Raw genomic sequence first — 24,403 nt, forward strand, 5'->3', positions numbered from 1 at the left:
CTGCCAATATATTCTGGATTTCCTGTGCTTCCAGAGGCATCTTCACACCTACCCTGGATTGCTGCAATTTCTTTTTCCCATTAAATTCACCCCTCCTCTAACACCACTCAAAGAGCTGAGCAGCACCATAGCCCACACCAAAAGTTCACTTTTGTGCAACATGCTTTATGTATTTTTTATCTGCTTCAGTCTCTGAGCAATTTCTCATATTACCTTGCAATCCCTCTAAAATTTCTTGCCAAGTTGAGCAAGAGCTCCAATAAAACCAGGTGAGTGACACCTGCAAATACATACAGGGAAACTCTGATTCATTTCTATTCCAGCCCATCAGAGGAATCTGCACTGGGCTACCAGACAGCAATAACTCAGCCTTTTTGTAATCCATTAGGGGCATAAATCAATCCATGGGTGATTAATTCTGATGCTTGAATAGCACATAACACTTCCTAACTCTTGGAATTTGCAGACTCATTAATTAAGCACTTACTAGCTACAGAGCATTATGTACATTCAATTTATATTTGCAAACCCCAAGACACTCCTTGCAAGAGACATGATGGAGTAGGAAGAAGACATCTAAGAGGAAAAATATCCAGAAATGTCAGGTTTCCTTAGCTGAGGACACACAGCAAGTCCTGCACTCCCTGAAACTGGAGCAGGCAGCAAAAAGACTCCCTCAGCAAATTCTGAGCTACTTCCAGGTTAGTCATGTTTAGTGTTTTCCATTTTAAACTTTAAACACAGCGTCCAAAAAGAAGAGCTCAGACCCTGAAGGACTTCCAGATTCCTGATAATGCATGATCCTGACCTATTAAACAACAAAAAGCTCCATCTGTATCAATGAGAAGTTCAGTATTTATTACAGTGCACACTGACAGAAGCACATTAAACCACAAGTTATGGCCTTAATGCAGAAATCACTGAGAGCAACTCTATAGCTGTGTTATTCAGGAGGCAAGACTAGATTATGATAATAGACATCTTGTCCTCAGAATTTATGAACCTATGAATATAAATGAGAATATGATTTACAGACCAGGCTTTTTCTGAAGTTTGTCACACATGGATGGCAGGAGTGGAAATGCAATCCCCTCCCTCACTCACCCAGAACCCAAGAGAGGGCCAAAATGCTGCGTGAAACTCTTATCTTGCTATTTTAACAAGTGATTCTGAGTGCTCAGCTCATGAAAACAGGCTGTGGATGCAAAGCTGAGTTTGATTCTGCTTTTACATGTACTGGACATTATTTGACAAAAGTGCTGCAACACCCCAATCAAAAGGCAGAGAGAACCAATCAAGCCCCCACATTCTCAGCTCTGATCAGCATTAAATATTGCCTTAAGTCACTCACAGCTTGGTTGGGCTCCTCATCACTCAAACTTTTCATGACAACTTCCAAACTCGGGCCTCCCTCGCCGCCGGCAGGGTCGGTGCCACCGTGGTCCTGGGAGAAAGGATTGACAACAGCTTTTAAACAGAGCTCTGGGCCCCCACAACAGCTAAACAGATTAATTACACAGTTTTACCCTTTTTTGTTGGTGTTTTTTTAGCCAAGGGACAGCGTGACAAGGTAGGAAGATCCACCAGTAAACCCTCCTAATGTCAGGGTGGATGAGGGATGTAAGCCTGGGCAGGTAGACCTTGGTCCATGCTTGGCTGGCAGAAAGCACCACAAGATATTCCCAAAATTGCACTCAGGGGCAGCTCTGGGGCAGCTTTCAAGGCCAGACTAATCCCTATTAACTGTGAAAGCTGTGGACTTGGCAGGAAGAGCCTTTCTCCAGAACTCTGTCACGCTCAGCACGTTAAAGGAGCCCCAGTTTCCTTCACCCAGGCTGAACAGTTTGGGAAAATCATGGAATGGTTTGGGTGAGAAGGGATCTCAAAGCTCATCCAGAGCCACCCTTGCCATGGGCAGGGACAAATTCCACCATCCCAGGGTGCTCCAGCCTGGCCTTGGACACTTCCAGGGATCCAGGGGCAGCCACAGCTGTTCTGGGCACCCTGTGCCAGCCCCTGCCCACCCTCAAAACTCAAAATTCCTGCCCAGTCTCCCACCCATCCCTGCCCTCTGGCAGTGGGAGCCATTCCCTGTGTCCTGTCCCTCCATCCCTTGTCCCCAGCCCCTCTCCAGCTCTCCTGGAGCCCCTTCAGGCCCTGCCAGGGGCTCTGAGCTCTCCCTGGAGCCTTCTCCTCTCCAGGGGAGCCCCCCCAGCTCTCCCAGCCCGGCTCCAGCCCTGCAGCAGCTCTGGGGACTCCTCTGGACTCTTTAGGCCTAGAAACAAAATTATTTCTGAATTTTCATTAGACATTTTACATTTAATTAAATAACTCAAATATCTTGACCACCACTCAGCTGGACAAAGCACCTCTGTTGCAAAAAAAAACAACCCTCACTCTGTGGCCTTCTGGTGACTGAAACTTCTAAAAACATATTTTACAGCAATTAATATTTAATATACTCTGTTTCTGGTGGCTTGCCCACAGTATCACGCCACAACAGAGTCTTATCCTGTCCTGCAAGACCCTGCTTTGAGGTGTGTTCACTGTTTATCACTTTTCATATAACAAAGATAAAGAGATAAGGTGCAGATAAAGAGATAAGATAAAGATCAAGAGATAAGCTGAAAAAAACCCTAACACAATAAGCTATGGTAACTATGGCACCCTGATATTCCATTCACCAGCCAGGCTGTTTAATGTGATCTGACAATTTACATGTAGGGTGCATGTAACACACAATGTTAAATATTTATGTGGTATTTCAACGATATTTGAAGATATAATTCCAAGACATAAGGCTATTTTTCCTTTATTTAAAGAGAGGAAGAGCTGCCAAAGAAAGCAATGTAAACTTCTGTATAACATCACTATATTTGGTTATGTTGATTTTATGTAATAAAAAGATACCAGCTAGAAGTAAAAACCTGCATTCACTTATAAAAAAACCATAATGTAAATAGTAAGAATTTGCCATTAATGCATGAAACTCAGCCCACAAGAATCTACCTCTAAAGGCAAACAAAGACACAACTTTGGTGGAGTTTAAAACAGCCATTTGACCACAGTACAGAATGTGCCTGAACAAAGCTTTGTGCTCCATCCTGAAGGCACCAATATTCAACAAATGCAGGGATTAAAGAGCCAAGAGAACCAGAATGAGCTCTGTGAATTGTGGGGTAATTTCTAAAGCAAAAGCTGCACCTGGGACGTGCTGCTGGTGTGGAGGGGAGAAGGAAAAGCTGAGGCACTGTCCAAAAATGACTCAGATCCAAATAAAACATGAGGAGTTCTGTACAGCACTAGGCCTGCAAGGAGCAGCCATCAGTGGTGATATAATTTGGAAAACAACAGCAAGAGTGCAAAAAAGAGATGCAGCCAGCCTCACCTCCCATGGCCCCGTGCTGAGGGATCCCAGCCACGCTCGTGGAAATACCAAGAGTTCAATGCACATGAATTTACTGAGGCAAGACCAAACCCCAATTGAATTACAAAACATCTTTTGCTTTATTAGCTCGGATGGAAATAGAATTAAAAAAGCAGCAGCAAGGCTAACCGTGTCGTTTATCTAGCAAATTTAGTTACCCCACATGGAGATGTCAGGATGATAACGAGTGTGGGGACTGCAGGGATTCCTGGGGAGAAATCAGTCTGCACTGGGGCTGAGGTAGCAACAAGAATCACAAAAACACTGGCAGCATTACCACACTGAGGTTGTTTTTTGCTTTGGAAGATTGTTTCAGGCAAAATTGCCCTCACCACGACTACTCTGACCAGCTGGAGAAGGAGCAGGATGGGAGAAGGTTTTAATGGGGAGCCTTCTCCTCCTCCTGTACAGCAGTAACCTGGTTAATACCTGCTACTAATGCCAGGCAGGACTGGCACTAACACCCAGATCAATGAAAAAGAGACAGGGCAAAATAAACCTATTTAGGCCACGTCTCTACCCAATGCATTTTGTCATTTCAGGTTTAATTAGACAAGGTGCTCGAACTTCTCACGAGCTGCTAATTGTGATTAATCCATCCAATTGAGCAGTCTCTAATTAAAAATACCAGCCCACAAACCTTACCTCAATGGCAGAGTGGGAGCCTGAAGGCAGAGGGAAGGGAGTGACAGCCATCTGGTTGACTGCATCTTCACTTCTGTACAACAAAACAACACCAGTTACACACCCAGCCAAGCTGGAGAAACTTCTCCTTTGAGTTGGTTCTGCCCATGAAGAAAACACCTTCAACAGCATGACAACTGTTTCTTACCAGAGTCAGAGCTTAGAAAATCACTTTATTTTTGCTGTGGTTCCTTGCTCCTCAAGAGATCACATCCCTCCCTGGGCCCAGAGGAGGCTCACCTGGGACACGCTGACATCGTGTCCTTTGGAAAGTTAATTTTGTGTGGATTAGCAGAGGATGCAGTTGGAGTTTATGGTCCCTACACATCCATAGATGTGCTCACACTTAGTTAGCCTCTTTTAATGGTCTCTACATCTGTAAACTGCTTGTTTATAGTTTCACATTCACGTTACTGATATACAATACCTGTAATAAAAGCAATAACATAGTGCTTTTTCTTTTTTTTGTTCATTTTTGCTGCAGTCTTTCCTAAAAGATTCAATGTAAAAACTTGGAAGAGATTTTATAAAATGCAGGGAGGAGATGAACAATGATTCTCCCTACATATAAAGTGAATTATTTTTCCAAAATGCTTATGATGTATGGCATCTTTTTCTCTCTCTTTAAAACGCCTCTGAGGCTGACATTTCATTACTTTGATTTTTTTATTTAACAGCACTCTGCCTTGCTGATGTTTTTCCTTGACTGCCATTTAAACTGATTTGTTTTCTGGAATTAGCTCTGCATTTTGTTGGCCTCTGTAAAATGAAAGCAGGTAACAGATGAATTTCAGTGATATCATTTAAGGCAAATCATCACAGAATCCCAGAATGGTTTGGGTGGGAAGGGACCTCAAAGTCCATCCAGTGCCACCCCAGCCATGGCAGGGACACCTCCCACTGTCCCAGGCTGCTCCAGCCTGGCCTTGGGCACTGCCAGGGATGCAGGGGCAGCCACAGCTGCTCTGGGCACCCTGTGCCAGGGCCTGCCCACCCTCACAGAGAAGAATTCCTTCCCGAAATCCAATTTAAATCTACCCCAGCCAGCTTAAAGCCATTCCCCCTGTCCTATCACTTCATGACTTTTCACAAGGTCCCTTCTCCAGCCTCTCTGCAGGAGGAATCAGTGATGTTCCTGCTCACAGGCACAGTCCTTGGATAAAAGGAAGTGACCTCTTGTGGCTCTCCAGGTCTGATTTCTGGTCCCCTTCACTGCATTCCATGTTACTGTGACATGAGCAGAATCTTTTCCTCTTTAATTTCTGGAATAAACTATCGGACCGTTACGTGTTTTAAACACATTTTATGGAAGTGCCTGACAGAAAAAAGTCTCATTTTCCCCCTGAAGGGTTAAAACCACGTGGAGCTAAGATTCACTGAGAATCAACACTGTGAAGCACCAGCTCTCAGCACGGGGGGGAACGGGAGTCACAGGCACTGGGGATGATAAATCCTGCAGGCAAAGGTTGGAGAATTCATTTCCTTATCTCCAACCACACAGCCACACAACTCAAAGGAGCTGCCTGGGTGCTGCTCAGAGCTGTCCTGGCTGCCAGCCCTGCTCCTGGCCCTGCTCACAGCCTTGCAAGAGTGAGAACCAGGCTGGGAGCGGGCTCTGGTGCACAGACACAGCACAGGCACCGCACCAAGCCCACGAATTTCATCAGCATTTCACAATTTCCAAGTGCATTTCACCCCACAGGGCAGACTGGGCAAGGACATTTTCCCTGCTCTTATCTTCGTGAGACATCGATCTCATTAGGGCTGGTGCTTTTCTAACCTGCAGGAATAAACCAGGAGAGGAACGGTGATTTTGTGATTTTTCCTGGACTGCTGAGGTTTTCCTGACAAGAGTTTATGTGGATACAATCAGCATGAAAACCAAGCCCACTCTGCAGTTCACAATGCAGGCTGCATGCTGTGCAATTAGGAGCAAACATGGAAATAAAGATTTATATCTATATCTATCTATCTATCTATCTATCTAAGCTTTTGTAGGAAATACCCTAAAAATTGCTAGACAAAAGCTTCACGACAAACTAGGGTGTCATTAATTATCCAAACTAGTTTTCATTCATACACACACACACACCTCTGTATTTTGTTCCATCAGCGGGAAAAAAAAATAACTTTATGGAGCTTTAAGCAGATGGCCATTTTTATTCCAAGCAATAAAAAACCAGTTATGGTAATTCCCCAGGGGAAAAAAAATGCAAAAATATAAAAAACCCCAAGGTTACTCAGTGTCACAACTTGTAATCTCCCCCTGCTAGGACTCGTACATATTTAAATACTTTAATGCTGCTTCAAAGGAGAATGCTTCAAAGCAGAATCAAAGTGGGAATATATTTTAAAGTGACAGATCTAATAATAAATTGCTGTTTCTGCTCTCCACTTCCCCAAGTGTCCTCAACTAAAACGTGAATTTATTTACGACTGAAAGGAGCAATCATTTTCTTTTGATGCAGGGGCAGACAGCTTAGAAATCTGAACATCATATTCAAATTACAGTGACTGCAGATGAGCACTCAACATGTTTGCCAACAGTTGCTCCAGAACCACCTCCAAAAAAGCTGTTCCCAGTTACTGGTGCTCAATATTGCTTGGGATTAAGGTGTCTAAACCTTCACACTCAAGGTAAAGATTTTATTCCTTATCACTTTTTACTTCTTCCTAGTCTAAATAGGACCCCTGGATGTTCCCCATCCTTTCTTGTAGACCGAAAAATAAAGTTCCTGATGTTTTGCTCCATCCACACCTTTGCAGCTTAAACAAAGACAAATATATTGATTATTGACTTAAAACACCACAAAAACGTGGTACAAAAGAAGCCTAAAGAGAGCCACAGGCAAAAATATAAACCCAAAGGGAACTCCCAGCCCATGCTGCAGGAGGGAAGCCTGAAGGGAAGCTGAAGTTGGGTGCTGCAAGGTAAAACCAGGAGAAATCCCAAACCCCAGCCCCTGAATGATTTAATTCATCACAGCACTCACTGAGCTGCTCTCTGGGAACTCTGGACTCATCACAGACGTCCAGATGTCCTCTGGGTGTCTGAACCAAGGGAGAAGAACCTCCTGCCAAAATATCTGCAGCCACACAGCTCCTCAACACTGAGAGAGCGTTTGGCAGCAGCTTTGCAAGGGGCTGTGCAGGCTTTTTGTGGGAATACATCAAGAAGCAGAAGAAAAACCCAATAACTTGTGTGAAGTGACACAAAATCTTAGACAGAACAGAGGAATAAATGTTTCCTCTGTAAGGTGGCACCAGGACATAAAGCCTTGCAGATTATCAAAAGATTATATTGTCCATGCTTGTTAGGATAAAATAAAATAAAAAAGGAAAGGAAAGGAAAGGAAAGGAAAGGAAAGGAAAGGAAAGGAAAGGAAAGGAAAGGAAAGGAAAGGAAAGGAAAGGAAAGGAAAGGAAAGGAAAGGAAAGGAAAGGAAAGGAAAGGAAAGGAAAGGAAAGGAAAGGAAAGGAAAGGAAAGGAAAGGAAAGGAAAGGAAAGGAAAGGAAAGGAAAATAATAAAAATAAATTAAATTAAATTAAATTAAATTAAAATAAAATAAAATAAAATAAAATAAAATAAAATAAAATAAAATAAAATAAAATAAAATAAAATAAAATAAAATAAAATAAAATAAAATAAAATAAAATAAAATAAAATAAAATATCAGGATCTTGTATTTTCTCATCTTTGTCTTCCCTCTAGAAGCCCCTTTGGAAGAGAGGAGCTGCAGGGAAGCTGCACCCTGGGTTTCTCCTCCAGCTGGGGCAAGGCAGGACCTTTGTGCTGTGCATCTTCCCAAAAAATCTCTCCCACAACAGCAAGAACAGTCTTGTTCTGCACTTCCTCTCCTTCCACTCCCAATTCCATGGGAGCCACAGGCACACAGGTATTTGAAATGAACAGCTAATATTCATATAAACTGCAATTTAGGTCATCAAAGGTTTTGGAGGAGCCCAAATTACTGAACTTCCTGAACCCTGCGCCTGTTCCCACACGTGTATGATGGAGAGGAGGAAACAGGTCTGGAGAAAACAGGAAAAGTTCAAACTTGCACACACACACAGGGCCTGGAATGGGCTTATTAAAGCCTTCCCACATGAAAGAACCTCAGCAATGAGAGCAAGTGAAAACAGGAGTTTATACTCTTAATATATGGCCAATTGTGTAGGTTTGAACAAAGGTAAAAACGATTTCTAGAGCACGGCAGAATTTGAGTGGCACTAAATGTAAGAAGTCACTTGTGGAGGCTCTGAAAGAACAACCCAGACACTCCCCAGCCCTTGGAGCAGGCTCTCCCTCCTCTGCACATCCTATAAATCCCAGGAGATCACACCTGGAAATGGAAGGAGGGCTGGGGTGACAGATTTGTGGCTTCACAATCCCACCAGAGCAGTGACTGCAGTGTGGGAGGGCTCAGGACAGATAACAGATGGCACTGAAATCAGAAAAATCCCTCACTGTTAAAGCATTTCTCATGGTTCATCCCAGCACAAGGCAATTTTCTTTTAAGGGATAAAGGTAGACCAAAGAGTGACTCACAGGAGCCAACACAATGGGAGGATGGCTTGAAATCAGAGGAATTCACTTTGATTCAAGCATTCAGCTATATTTGATCTGCTTATTATACCAACACTGAAGCACCAAAGCAGATTAAAGGCAGTTAATTGAGCGTGGAAAAAAAAAACCCACTGAATTTGCTGAATCATAAAATTCTCACTGTAAAAGAGCATTCTGATATAAACTGAATTTCCTACTCCAGATGTAAAATCTAATTATATTGTTTCATTATGCATGTTACAGGGATGGACTTACAACATATGACAAAAGCCACAACAGGTAAGAAACACATCCTGCTTTGGGAACTGGGGCACAGACACTCCTAAAAGAAGCATAAATTTTCTTTCTGATATTATTACACCTGGCTAATTCCTGTTGGAGAATCAGAGCAAGAATTCCAAAAGGCAGCTAAGACACCACATCCCTTTTTGCCCCTGAAAAGAAGAAAAGTGACACTATAACTGCAAATCTTCTAGATGCTCTTAGAAGCTCCAGTAATTAATGAGACCACTGGGAAGCTGGGCTGTGTTAAGACCTATATTTTGGAATCCGGCCAAAATTGAATGTTTTAAATAATCATCGTAAACTTAATTGAGGAAAAGATGCTCATAAAGCAGAGTGAGCAGCCTACAGACATAAGGGGGTGTCTGTGATTCTCACAACAGCTACTGAGCTGTGTCTCATCAGCAAAAATTCCAGGAAAGGGTGGGAATGCAGTTGTAACCCTACCTGGCTGTAAGAAAGTGTGAACAGACTTTTATAGCACACATGGTAAATCAATGTTTCAGCAAAATGTCAAAAAGGCTGAGGATACCTTTTATCCTTTATCTTTGTCTAGAAAAAGAAATAAATTCGGGGTTGGAGCTGGATAATCTTTAAGGACCCTTCCAACCCAAACCATTCTCTGATTCTCTGAAGTTATTTAATGATAGTTATTACAGCTCTCACAGAAAGGCTTTTCTGTGCCCAGGAATTTCTGGGCTTCTTTCACAACTGATTAAGGAGTTTATGGAAACATCCCCCTGCCCTGCACATGAACCAAAACACCAGGGATAGGAAAACCTGGATGCTGTTTCCTGCTTCCAAGTGGAAAGCAGCGTGCTTATCGCTCAGCATCCTCCATCTCAGGGAAAAAAGGTCTCAGGGTAGCAGAGAGGGCACCTGGAATAGCCCAAAAATTCCCCCAGTTTGGCTTTTATGCCCTGAATCAGCTCAGTCAGGACCCTTTTAGGCTGTGGATTGATGCATTTCTGGAAAGTTATAATCTACTCAGGTTTTTCACTGGTGAAAGGAGAATATTCATATTTTTATGAACATGAAGACCAAATTGATTTCTCTCACAGCTCCTGCAGTCTGTGTCATTTTGCTATGGTGAGCTGTGGTATACCAAAACCAAAACACATCCAGAGACCACAGCTCATGTTTTCACTCAGCAGCATCCACTGGTTTGTGGTCTGAGGTGGAGGAATGGGGAGCACCAACACAGGCTGGGCTCACGGAACACAGTTTGCACAAGAAGAGCAAATAATCCTTGTTTGTCCCTAAAATCCACATTTAAGAGAGACAGTCCAATTTGTCTTTGCTGGAACTTGACCACACATCAAAAAAAAAAAGTACATTAGTTCTCTCCCCACATTTGGGGCAGTGCTCCAGGACATCCTCTCAGTGATAAAATTCCCTTTTATTGCTGTTCCAGTGCCTGCCTGGGCTGAGCAAACAAACCCAGCAGTTGCCAGTGCAAGGCCAAGAGCAGTGACAACACTTTGTGCTCTTGGGAAGATGCAAGTTTACAAGCTCAGCAGCAGCATTTAAAAGTAGAAATTGTCTTTTGATTTGTTTTTTTTTTTTAAACTCTGAGATGGAAACAAGAATCACCCAGTGGCATTTCCAATATCTATTTCTAGTGTCTGTTCAACATTTGAGACAAATTTTCGCCTTGAAACTCACAATCTGAAAAGGAGAATTTTGGCTAAGAACCCACACGGCCTCACACAAAGGACACACCAAGGATCTCCAGTCCATGGGGGGTGGATCTGAAGTGGTTTAGCATGGATGGGAAAAACCAATTAGTGATTAACTCTGAAATAACAACCAGATTGGCCAATTGCCTTCTTGAGAAGACACATTTCCTGGGCTCTTGCTGATTTTAAGCCTGTGTGTGACCCAGAGGTGTGTATCTATATTTAATTGGCTAATTGACAACCAGATTAATGAAATAATTAATTGACAACCAGACCAGCCAATTAAATATATACCTATATTTATTAATAATATTTATCATTCTATAAATATTTATTAAAACTACAGTATATTTATATAATTTGTAATATATAATTTCTATATTTATAATAAATATTATATAAATATTTATGTTTATAAAACCCATATTTATATTAAAATATACCTATATTTATTTGATTAATTAATTGACAACCAGATTAGCCAATTAAATATATACCTGTATTTGTTAATAATATTATTACATAAATAATTCTGTAAATTATTCTATATTTATATAATTTATATTATATAATTTATATAAATAATAGTATAAATGATAATATAAATATTTATAATGTTTATAAAACCTATATTTATATAAAATATACCTATATCTGATTCATTAATTAATTACTTGAAAACCAGCCAATTAAATATGGGTACACACCCCTGGGTCACAGGCCTAAAATCAGCAAGAGCCTGGGAAATTTGCCTTCTTATGAAGACAATTGGCCCATCTGGTTGTCCATTATAAATTCAATCACTAATTGGTTTTTCCCACCCCTGCTACCCAACACACAGGGCCCATTCCTGCAGCTCTGCTTGGAGCACCAGGGCTGGCTGAAAGGAGCTGCCTTTTTTGGCTTGGGCTTCCACAAATTGTGGTTTTGCCTCCTAAACTTCCACCCAGACACGTTTTCCACAGGCAGTGAACTGCTGGTGAGTGAGCTGTGGGATGTGGTGTTTAATTCTCAGCGAGCTGCAGGTATTAATCTCCTCCAGATCCTCTGAGCTGCCAAGGAGAGCAGCTCATTCCTCACTGGTGCTGATGCTGCTCTTCCATCATCCCTGGGCACGCTGCACCAGAGCTGTGGCAATAAATGTACACATTTATATGCATTCACCCACAGATTATTACATTGTTCACAGGGAGGCTGGGGAGGAGCCAGGAATATAAAACAATATCAGGTATGATGTATGTGTTGGTAGGGAGACCACCTCATAAAATGGCACGGGGTGAGTGCCCAACAGAAGTCACAGCTGGAATTTATCCATAAATAATACACATCTCTGAACTGCCAGCCTGTTAGTGCATGTGGGAGTCCTGGGAAAGAGGCAGCTCCTTCCCAGACCTCCTGCCCAGGGTCAGAGGAGCAACAAACACTTCCTGAACTACCCAGGGGATGCACGCAGGTGTCTTTAATTCATGTACAAAGAGGAAAAAATTTCATGCTCGGAGCAAAAGCAAAATGCCCACATGTAATTTTTATGCAGATGAAAGGATGTTTTAGCATATTCCCTCCCACACAATCCATCCCAGTGCTCCTTGGCAAAGTCAGGCTCCCCCTCTGCACAAACAAGCCCTTGCTCACTTTCAAAATCCTCTTTTGATGCCCACACAAAGGTGTCCTTCAGGCTTCCACCCAGCCCCTGCTCCATGTGCCTCATCCCTGCTCCTCTCCCAGCAATCCCAATTTCCACTCCCTCCTGGCTGGATGAACACGCTGCCATCTCCAACCCTGTGCTGAACCATCCCAAAGCACTTTAGGAAGCTGTGGGAGAAGCAGCTCCCAAGCCCAAGAGGAATAACTCAAATTTTCAGCAGACACCCCTAAAATAAGCATTAATTTCTATCAGATTTTTTTTTTAACATTATTATGGAGAACTCTTCAGCTGTTCCAAGAAGAATAGTCAGGGGAAAGGCTTATTCAGCTTCAGAGAGAACTGAGAAAGTTCAGCATGTGCAAAGCAGGCTAAATATGTAAATATGTCATGGAATAGGCTAAAATGCAATAAATGTTTTGGTGAGAACAGTTCTTACCGTATGAAAACCAGCTTGACCTTTGAGGGGGCAGTTTTAATGATTGCAGAAGCATTCTGGTGGCTCCTTCCATACAGGATCTGATTGTTTATCTGTTAAAAGAAAATGATTTTCATGTAAGTGGAGGAGTACACCTTGTTCTCATTTATACCACCAAGGCTTCCAAGTTTACTGTGGGATAAGGAGATAAGACTCAAAAGAAAATGTGGTCTCCAAATCTTGATCTATATAAAACAGGAACCAATGCAGAGCTAATTTACTGTTATTAGTAAACCACAAATGACAGAAATAATTTTTTTCCCCACAGATCCCTTGAATGGGTTTTAAGGATTATTCCCAGATTTTTGGAAAACAACTTGATTTGAGGAGAACCATACAGATGTGACAACAGCACAGATGTTTAGACAGACACTCCTGCACTTTGCCTGCAGGCTCTGGCCATTTAGGCTGCTCAGACTGTGCTGAGTGCTCAGCTCTGCTGGAGGAAACAGGAGTGGGAGTCAGGGGGATGGAGGAGGATCCAAGGACGGGATGCTGCATCCCTTCTGCAGTGATGGATCTCCAGCTGAGCCACCAAGCAGCACTCTGGGCACAAGGAAATGCTGCAGCTCTCAGGGGAGAGCACAAGGAAATGCTGCAGCTCTCAGGGGAGAGCACAAGGAAATGCTGCAGCTCTCAGGGGAGAGCACAAGGAAATGCTGCAGCTCTCAGGGGAGAGCCCAGGGAAATGCTGCAGCTCTCAGGGGAGAGCACAAGGAAATGCTGCAGCTCTCAGGGGAGAGCTCAGGGAAATGCTGCAGCTCTCAGGGGAGAGCCCAAGGAAATGCTGCAGCTCTCAGGGGAGAGCACAAGGAAATGCTGCAGCTCTCAGGGGAGAGCCCAGGGAAATGCTGCAGCTCTCAGGGGAGAGCAGCCTGGCCATGGCACCTGGACTGGCCAGCAGTGGTGTGGGCACAGCAGCAGGGCAGTGCCCAACCCCTGAGCTGGGCACAGCCTTGAAGTCCCCTGCCCTAGAGGGGCATGGAGGGGCTGGAGCATGGCCAGGGGAAGGGTCTGGAGCCCCAGGAGGGGCTGAGGGAGCTGGGAAGGGGCTCAGCCTGGAGAAAAGGGGGTTCAGGGGGACCTTGTGGCTCTGCACAGCTCCTGACAGGAGGGGACAGCTGGGAGGATTTGGGATCTGCTCCCAGGGACAGGGACAGGAGAAGAGGAAATGGCCTCAAGTTACACCAGAGCAGACTTAGATTGATAAGAGGGAAAATTTCTTCACTGAAAGGGTTGTCCAGCCCTGGCACAGCTGCCATCCCCAGTCCCCATCCCTGGAAGGATTTAAAATCCCTGTGGATGTGGCACTTGGGGACATGGGGCAGTGCTGGCCTTGGCAGTGCTGGGGGAACAGTTGGACTCAGTGTCTTACAGGACTTTTCCAACCTAAACAATCCTATGCTTCAATGCTGCAGTTTTTTCCTCCCACTCTAAATTTACAACATAATATTTACATTCACATTTGATACATCAATGCTGCTTAAAACAATAACGACAACGGAGCCCAGGAACAATTTAGTCGTGATTACAGAAGGAATTTTTGTTACTGCAGATGTTTGTGTTGGATTCTGGGTTTGTGATCTTAGAAGGATTTTTTTTTCATTCAAACAAGAAGTAACAGGCCAAGTCTCCCAGCCTGGTGTGATATGAGCTAGTCAGACACAGGAATAATCACAAATCTTATTTTCAGTGGGTCAAAACACAATGCAAGTTCATCAGTTAAATAAGGACAATGCAAGGACCCTAACACTTGATTACTTATTGGGATTGAAGTGCAAAACTTTTACCTGCCAAGTCTTTTATTTTACAAAGAGGGACCCAAGAAAGGTCTAAAAGGAAATAATATCACCATTCCCAAAGAATTAATGTGCTTCTGTCTGCAACTGCCATGGTGGAAAAGGCAGGGTGAGAAGCAACATCCTGGATTATGCTACATTAATCAAACATCAATTTAAAAATCCAGTGGCAAAAATGAATGAATGCTCAGCTGCACTCTGGCTTCAAGCTCAACTTGAAGATTTCAGTGAGTTTGTTGACTTAATTTCTCTAAGTTTGAGAATAAGTTGTTCGCTGGGAATACTGTATGCTTTACAAATTGTTTGGATTTAGTTAAATTACCATCCATTTTCCTAAACAGCAGACTTCTTAGATTAAAATTTATAGTCTTTGCTCTGGCTAAATTAATCCTATTCACTACATGTATCAAACAGTCCAAAATTTAATTAGCTGTGAGCTGTGTCTCTAAGTTATAATTATTTAATTACTCCAAAATGAAAGCATAATCAAAGTAATATATCTCCACAAGGTTTTGGACTGTCCTACAGAGTTATTACACCCAGTACTAATTTTTCTTTCTTTTTTTTTTTTTTTAAGTACACTTTCTTTTGCAAAATAAATTAATGTTCCGTTAGCTGTGGATACCGCAGTGATGAGCAAAACAGCAAAGCCTACTTAAATAAAACAAAACAGACAACATCTAGGATTTCAGAAGAAACACCATTTTAAATCTTTCAAATTAAATAAAGTAACACGTCAGATTAACCATAACAATACTCTGGGAGTCAAAACCTATAAATCTGTGCTTTACTTTTTGCAGTGGAGATTAGAAAAGAAAAGCCTGGACTAAGCAAAAGAAATAAACTGATCTAAATCAAGCTCAACTCTTCTTTAAATGTCTCTCCCCATAACTGCTTGGAAAGTCAGCAGAGCTCAGAGAAAGATAAAAACCTTGCTGCAGGTACGAGGTCAGGTCAGCACACAAGGTCAGCCTTTAATGTAATCACACATTGCTTTATGGCAGATTTAATCACAGATCCCAAATGCACCGTTGCCTTCACCTACAAAAGTTTGGGTTTACAGTTTCATGCACTGAAGTAGCAGAAAGTCCAAACTCACTGAAATCTGAGCTCTTGAGTTCAGAGGGAAAAATCTCCAGGATTGTTTGCTTCTCAAACTTTAATTTGCAGAAGAGAAACATTAGATATGGATATTAAAAAAAACCCCAACCCACACTGTTTTTACTACGTGGCAGTAATGGAAATCCATAAAATTAGTATCATCTGATTTTTATGAAAATCAAGTTAAATGATACCCCAAAGCTAGTAAAAATACTGGCTTAGCTTTCTGCAATAATTATTTCTTTGTACAATGCACTGGGTTCCTTCTTACCACAGGAATTGTAGCACTTCAAGATACAACCAGACTCTGAAACAATGGGGAAAGCTTCAAAACCCTTTTTTATCAGTCAAATTTTATATACCCAAACCCCATAAAGCACACCAAACTCTCAAATAACAAAAGCTCAGGGGGGAAAAAAATTGGAGAGAAAAACTAATTAGAATGTGAATTTCCCTCTCCTCACCAAATTTCTTGCTGGGCACACGTTCAAACATGTGCATCATCTGAAGTGATCAACAGACCATAAAATCCGTAAGGACAGAAAATATCCTGCTCTGAGCTGGCAGCTGAATCCCTGTGGTTCCCCACCTGGGGAGTGTGGAGAAAGGACATTAAAGCCACAGATTGCCTGTGCCCTCCTGCCCAGCAACCTCCAACCTCCCCCTGCCAGCTTGACCTGCTGCCAGCTTGGAAATCACCACCCAGAGCCAGCCTGGGCTGGCCAACCTGCACACAAACCATAGAAAAAGGGATTTGCATCCTCTCCTGGAAAGACCCAAAGGACACTGGAGCAGTTTGTCCAGAGAAGCTGTGGCTGCTCCATCCCTGGAAGTGTCCAAAGCCAGGTTGGACAGGGTTTGGAGCAGCCTGGGATAGTGGAAGGTGATGAACTTTAAGGTCCCTCCCAACCCAAACCACTCTGTGATTGTGTTCTGTGATTCCACAACAAATAAACTGAGAATTAAATGCCAATCCCCCACATCTCATAGCAGAAATGGCACTGGGAGTTTGGCTGGGGAGCTCATTTACTTGGGCAAAACACTGCTGTATCTATTTTATTATTACAACATAACTTCTATTTATCTAAGCACCTTAAAATAAAATAGCAATAAAAATGCATTTAGCACAAAAGCTCTCTGGCTTTGAGCTATGACAAAAATGGCATAAAGAAATAAAATGTAATAATTGTCTCTCGGGCAACAGTCCAGAATGGACAACAGGCAAACTTCTACAGGGATTTTTGTCTCTGAGCTCTGGCTTTTACTCTTTCAAGAGGTGCTTGAATAAAACACAGAAAAGGCTTGGGTGGGAAAGGACCTTAAAACTCATCTCATTCCACTGGGCAGGGAAAATTCCACATCCAAATGAGCAGTTTCTTTCCAAATCCTGCCCCATTTTAGAGAAGGGGAGATGGCAGAACACCCCAACAGCAGCAATTCAGCACAAGAGGGCTCTGAACAGCCTGGTTTATTCATAGAACTCAGCTGACACTCTCACGGGGAGATGATGATAATAATAATAATAATAATAATGGTAATAATGCTAATGGCAGGGTGGATTATTCAGTGTGAACTAAAGCTCCTGGCAGGACAGGACCCTGCAGAGCTGAGGAGCAGCAGGGCTGCAGGCACAGGTACAGCTCCAGGTGAGCCTGCTGAGGCACAGCTCTGAGCCCAGCCTAACAAGGCACGAAGCAGGGCAGACACCTGCACCAAACCAGCACGGCACCACAGATGGCTCCTGTGCCTGCAAAAAGAAGGGAAAAGCAGAACTTGTGTCCTGGGGAAAGAAAAAAAAATATTCTTCTGCGCAGGGACCAAATTCTGACCCAGGCAGTTTTCTCACGTGTACAAAAGGAGGATGAAAAAACCTTCTTCCCTCAAAAAGCTCTTTCCTCCAGCTACATACCCATCCCAAATACATCACTGGAGAGGTGTTAAAAACAACCATCACATGAAGAGTTTTTATGTGGCCTGCATTTCCCTCAATGTCAGGCTGTGAAAACAAGCCAGGATCATGCCCCCACAAGGCTGCTGCTGTTTGCAGAAGCTAAAAGTGAGCTGACATTTCATTAGTTCAGCAGCAAAAGGTTTTATGAATGAGGAGCTGAGGCAGCCTGGCAGCATCCCACATCCTTCAATTGAATCCAATCAAAGTCCAGTTCAGAAGGAAAATGAACAGGTAATATCTGTCTGTCTAAATGGCCATCCCATTAACCTGAGCTCCATCAAAAGCCACAGGGAATAATCTGCACACCCTGCAGTGCCATCCTCTGATTTAATGGAGCAAGACTGCCCAACTGGGGCAGCCCAGAGATGCCAGAGGCTTCCCAAGGTGTGAATCCCTTCCCTTGCTGAGACGTTCCAGTGCTGAAAACTGAGGTGGAATTAAAGATGCAAATGCAAATGTAACCATTTTTTTTAAAATTAAACATGCAGTTAGGTGAGGACCAGACACGAGTTCTGTCATGATGCACAGCCCATCCCTTTGCAATGCAGGATGTTTGAATTTATCCTTTCCTGTAAGGAACTGCACTCCTGCCCACTGGTGGCACACCTTAAACTGGATTGCAAAATAAGCAAGGTAGTTACAAAAGTCCCCTTGAATTTTTATTTGGATCTCGGTATTTTTTGAGATGGAGAATCTCACTTTCCTTCTACTGAAGGGGAAAAAAACCCACAAAATTTTATTTCCAGCTTAACAGGGAGAGGAATGAGGGTAACACCATCACTTTGGGGAATGCTCCTTATAACGTGGCTCATCCATGCAAAACCCAGCCTTGAGGTGATTAATCCCAGATACCTCTTTTAAGCACCCAACTTTAAATCCTCTGCTCTACCAGGACCTACCTATCATATACAGGAGAAAACAGTGCCGTGAGTTCTTTCAACACACCCCAAATTTAACAATTTTCCTTTTTTTTTACCATTGGAATCCAGTGTCAGGGATAGAAAAAACATCGTTCTGAAGGAGAAAGCAATTTTCCTACCCTACTCCAAACTTTCATACCTTTTCTCACACTTCAAATGAAATCAACTTCAGATGATGGGTGTTTTTATAGCCAAAATAAAAAGTCTTTCTTGCACTCTGTGTATTGAAACCCCCTAATTACAGAACTGTTAGACAATGACAAATGCTTGGACAATTCTGACTATTCCCAGGGTACCCCCAGGCAGTCAAAATGCTCTTTCTGGAGTCAAGAAATGTGAAAAAATAGGCGGCTTTCTGCTTGCACAGAGAGCTGCTGAAAGATCAAAGCATCCCCACCCATGGAGAGCAGCAGGTCAGCAAATCCCTGCTCCTCAGAGAGCCTCTCTCCAACGGGAGCATCCCCAGGGACGGATGATTTTTTAAACCACTGAAGCAATCACAACGTGGGGAATCTCTGCAGGTACAGCAGCAAAATGTCACTTTGCAGCAGCCCAAAAAGGCAGATGAAGTGAAGGGAAAGCTGTGTTTTCAGGCTGAAGGTGAAGCAAGGAGACTGGAGGAAAAGTGAAGACAAAATACTCCACTTGCTAACGAGCTCCCTTGCCTCGTGGGTGAACTCGTGCCAGACACAACTAAAGAGAGAAAGTATTTTAAGTTGCAACAGATCAAAACAGATTATAGCATGAAATTTATTTTCAGGATGGGGAATATCCCTGTCATCTGTAAAAACACATATGGCCACGCTGAGGGGGGTTTTGGCTTTTTTTTTTAATGTAAAGTGTGAATTTCCCTGTAAAGCACACAGGCACTCCAAGGATTGATTTACTGTCCCCTTCCTGCCTTTCCACAGCCCCTCCCCACGCAGAGCTTGTGAACATGCTGAGAGCACAGACTTTGCTGACAAGACATTGCTTTTCACAGGCCAGTGATTTTTGTTTCATTTATCTGCCAAAGGCCAAGCTCTCAGTTGGTGTAAATCAGCACAGCTCCTCGCCCAGCCGCCTAATTCCGCTTGCAGGCTTTAAATAAAGGGTTCAAGATGCCTCTCCCTCCCTAAAAGGAGCTAAAGGGAACAATTACCTCAAGGAGTTCATCCCCAAAGTGCATCCAGGATAGAATTTTACCTCGAGGAGTTCATCCCCTGTGGGCCTGAGAACTGCTGGCTTTTCCAAGGGAAACTTTTCAACAGTTTTTCCTTTCCCAAACAAGTTGGTGTAAATAACTTTTCTTCCCATAACATTTCTGGGTTAACAATATTCCTTTCCCATAACAACCTCCCAGGTGTTGTTTGTGTTACTTAACCAAGGGAGAGAGGTGTCCATCTATGGACCAATATTGTGTCTTTTTAGCACAGCATGGTATAAAAAGGCTGAATGAATTGTAAATGAAGCCTTCTGATTCTCTTCTGCCTGCTGAACTGGAGTCAAGCATCTTTATTTTGTGTCCAATAGCGACAATCCCCAAAGTGCACCCAGAAAAGAATTTTACCTTGAGTTCACCTCCAAAGTGCACCCAGGAAAGGATTTTACCTCGAATTCATCCCCACAGTGCACCCAGGAAAGGATTTTACTGTGAGTTCATCCCCAAAGTGCACCCAGGAAAGGATTTTACCTTGAGTTTATACCCAAAGTGCACCCAGGAAAGGGTTTTACCTCCAGGAGCTCATCCCCAAAGTGCACCCAGGAAAGGATTTTACCTCGAATTCATCCCCACAGTGCACCCAGGAAAGGATTTTACTGTGAGTTCATCCCCAAAGTGCACCCAGGAAAGGATTTTACCTTGAGTTTATACCCAAAGTGCACCCAGGAAAGGGTTTTACCTCCAGGAGCTCATCCCCAAAGTGCACCCAGGAAAGGATTTTACCTCGAGTTCATCTCCAAAGTGCACCCAGGAAAGGATTTTACTGTGAGTTTATCCCCAAAGTGCACCCAGGAAAGGGTTTTACCTTGAGTTCATCCCCAAAGTGCACCCAGGAAAGATTTTACCTCCAGGAGCTCATCCCCGATGTGCATCCGCCCGTCCCGCCCCGCGGGGCCGTCGGGATTGATCCCAACCACGAAGATGCTCATCCTGGAGCGGTCCTTGTTGCCAGCCAGGCTGAGCCCCAGCCCATTCTTGTCCTTCTCGAGCTCGATGATGTGCAATTCCCCTGGGAGATCTGCATATCTCTGCCTGATTTTCTCTGGGAAGGTCAAAATGTAAAGGGAGTTAGAGCACAAAGTGAGCGACGCACAGATGTTTGACAACACAACACAGAGATGCCAGAAATCTTTATTTGCTTCTCAGCAAATAAGTGTTTTTAACAGAGGTCTTTTCTACAACACCATTTGCTCTGCATGTTTCAGTCACACAGCAAAATGCAGCATCAGCTGCATGCACATTAAACTCACACTATTTTAATTATTTGTGCAACAGCCTGGTTCCAAACCAAAACTTTTCTGAAAGGAGGGTAAACAAGGAAATTCCAGAGGCACCTTTACCTTACAAAACCTATCAAATTCAGGAAACTCTCGTAAAGTTCGAGCTGGTTAATTAACCACTGCGGGGAACTGAAGCACTTAATGGCTCAAACATTACTGCAAGCTCATATCTCAAGGTAAAACCTTCTGCTCCCTCCTGGTGACTCAGGAATCTTCTGCTTAACTCACGGGCTGATCACGCTGAGCAGATGTCAGTGACAATGGAGATGAGTGATTGCATTTTTAAATGTAGCATCACCTGATATTAAGGTAGTTATTTCTCTTTCATCTGCATTTCAAGCGTTCCAGGATGTATTTACAAAGTTATGCAGAGCACACAGCGTGGCTGGGGAATGCTGACAGGATAATCTGAATGTCTCTTCACCACTGACATGCAAACATCTATCACCACTGCAGTTCTTTCCTGTCTGCTTTCCCTGTTCAGATTTTTAAAGCCAGTTTAAAGCACCACCTGCACCCTTCAGCTGGGCCACACATTTGAAACAGCAAGTCAAAGTAAACCCCTGTGGCTGGGTGTCACCTTTAGCACAGAGCCCAAGGTGAAAGAAACTGCTGCATTATGCATGGAAAGGAGAAATAAGGGATATTATATGTTCAGCCATATCCCTGAGTCAGCAGCAGGAGCTAGATCAATATTAGCTACTACCACTCTCCTGGGGAAGCATATTTTAATAGTATGATTTAACTGCTGTAGTGAATGTTCCCATGACAACGAGAAAGAGGGAAAAGAGCTGGGGAAGGTGAGAGGGAGGCAACCAAAAGTGAATGAAAAACTGCTGAGAAGAAAGAAGATGAGGTAGAGATGTTCCTTCCACAGCCCCCTGTGCTGTCAGCGTGATTTAGCTGAACATGAGACATTTCCCAGTGGCTCCTCTCTCCAAGGGCCCTTCCTGAGGCTGCAGCAGCCCCTTGTGCCTTGGCAGAGCCCACTGGGACAGGGAGAGCAGAATTACCCACACTGAGAGCAACACAGGCACCAAGCAGCTCTCCCCTCACTGCATTCACAGCCTGGAATTTCCCTGCCACGCTCAAAATCCCCAGTGCCTGTGCCCAAAATCCCCATGGTGTACAGTCAGGGTGAGATGTTATCCCTGGAAACCTGCTAAAGCCCTACAGAGGTCTGCACAAAATCAGAACATCACCAAAAAATAAAATTAGAAAGCTCATTTGTTACTATCAGTTCTATGATAGTATAAAAAATTCATGTAACTGTGTTAAATGGCAGCTGCACGGTTCTTTAATGCAGTTCTGAACTAAGGGGGTCAACATGTAATTAGAGGTGTGGTTTGCTACACGGATTTGGGAACTGCTCTGTCTTCTTAGAACAGAACAGCAAGACAGGAAGGGTCTCAACATTTTTTTTTCTGAAAGTAAAAGAGATCACACAGCCCCACCTGGTTTGTTCACAGCACTGAGGTTTAATTTCTTTGCCCACGAGGCCAAGTCCAGACCTGAAGAGCTCTAAGACATTTGTTGCCCACCACAATTAGACAAACAACTCATTAGAGCACAGCAAGGAGCTGCAGCACCCCCCAGAACAGGGCACCAGCAGAAAAGGGATTTTTTTTAATTGATTGCATTTCTGTGGCTAGAACTAAGAGTTGGAGCTGGAGGGCTGCTGTCCATCACTCTCTGCCACAGCTCCCTCCACTGCTTGTTGTACACGGCTTACACATCTCACTCCTGTTTGCCAGGAGCAAGGAACATGTCTGAAGCATAATTTTAACAACTCACAGCCGGGTGCACAGGCAGGAGCTGAAGGAGCAAGGAACACACACACACATTTAAATGCAGTGCAGATGAAGCTGCACATCTTCAGAGGCTGCCTCAAAACTCATTGCTGGCCTGTCAGTGAAAGCACTTGAAATTCCCCAGCACGAGCAGCCCTGCAAACACACACTGCTCCAGCCTCTGCCTGCAGACAAAGCGCCTCTGGGACCCACAGCAAGGCTGTGATTCCACGGTGTTTCCTCCCCAAAATGAGCTTTCTCACATGGGAGAAATGTTCAGAAGCACATGTATATTCCTTTCTCAGCTGGGCTGGAACTAAAAGTGAGCTTTAGTCCTTCAAAAGTCAGCAGTGTGGGCAGCTGCCTGGGATGGGACGAAACCCCACTGAAACTCCTGGTCTGGAAGCCCAGTGAGTTGAATCCCAGCTCTGTTCTCCAGCTGTGCCAAAATGCCCCACTGTGGGAACAAATCTTTAGGCAAAGAAAAAAAATAATTTGTGAAGGGGCTGGGTTGTTTTCTTTTGGGTATTTTTTTTAAAGCGTCTTCCCCGTTGTGTTATTATTTGTTGGAAATAATCCTTACAACAGAAGGAAGGCTCTGTGTGGACTGAGCCCCTGATTCTAAATTATCACATCCATTTCCAAAGCTACTATTGCATGGTTTGCTGTGGCTGAGGTGACTAAAAGCTAAAATAGAGGGAGATCAGCAAGGGAGGCACGAGGATGCTCCGTGCCAGCCCCATTTCCATCCTGGCACCTCTGTCCTGGAGAAGGGACAAGTAGAGACACCCCTGTTTTTAAAACCAACCCTCTCCTAGCACAGGCTGCCTCCTCCCTGGCTAACAGAAGGTTCTGGCTCTCCCCAGTCCCATCTCCTGCAGTTCAGCCCTGTCCTGGCCAGGCAATAAATGACAATATTCCCATCGGGCTGCCTTACTCATCCAATCTGCATACAAATATCCTCTGGGCATCCAGCTGGCTCCCTACAGCACCGGGCATGGTACTCTCAGTTTGCCTCTTAATAAGGATCTCACAAGATTATTTTAAACAAGTATTTACTGCTTAAACAAACCTGCATCTAAGGCATCTTCTTTTTGATGCCTTTTTCAGCTGTTTTTTTCTCCCCTCCAGCTGGTCTCGGTTTCCAGCTCCCTGCCTAGGGTTGAGGAGCCAGTTAGCATCTGCTTTTGCAAGGAATTCCATTATCTGCCTTCATTACCAGCCACTTTCCACGAGGCAGTTGTAATTGTGTTGTTGCTGCATCGCACATGGGTCTCTTGTTTTGGCACTGCACGGGGCTGTTTCCACACTCGGTGACAACGTGCCCATCACAACTTCAGCAAACACATCCCACCAAGGATATTCCACCAGCTAATACTGCAGCCAGCTTCTCTTTAATAACACCACACAGATGCAGCCTGAGCCAAAAAAGCACGAGTCAACGCCTTAGTGATCACCCCTGCAAGGATATTTCCCAGCTATATTAGCAGACAATTACATTTCAAAGGGAAACCCTGGAAATGGAAGACAACTGCTCTCAAACAATCTGCTGTCATGCTGCTGCATATGTTTTCCTGCCTCAGCCACTATTCCTATTATAT

The 24,403-nt window shown here is 43.7% G+C and overlaps 1 protein-coding gene across 5 annotated transcripts in view; it reads right to left on the reverse strand.

Moving 5' to 3' along the window:
* PATJ (PATJ crumbs cell polarity complex component) overlaps positions 1–24,403 on the reverse strand; it is a 141,899-nt gene that overhangs the window by 37,616 nt on the left and 79,880 nt on the right. For all 5 annotated transcript variants that reach the window (XM_063406946.1, XM_063406945.1, XM_063406947.1 and 2 more), the window contains 4 exons: positions 20,578–20,774; positions 12,722–12,813; positions 4,073–4,145; positions 1,352–1,444 (listed from right to left, as the gene is read on the reverse strand). In XM_063406946.1, coding sequence (XP_063263016.1) covers positions 1,352–1,444; positions 4,073–4,145; positions 12,722–12,813; positions 20,578–20,774 — 455 coding nt within the window. The remainder of the gene's footprint in view (positions 1–1,351; positions 1,445–4,072; positions 4,146–12,721; positions 12,814–20,577; positions 20,775–24,403) is intronic.

Source organism: Prinia subflava, chromosome 10, assembly GCF_021018805.1.
Source record: "Prinia subflava isolate CZ2003 ecotype Zambia chromosome 10, Cam_Psub_1.2, whole genome shotgun sequence".
Lineage (NCBI taxonomy): Eukaryota > Metazoa > Chordata > Aves > Passeriformes > Cisticolidae > Prinia > Prinia subflava.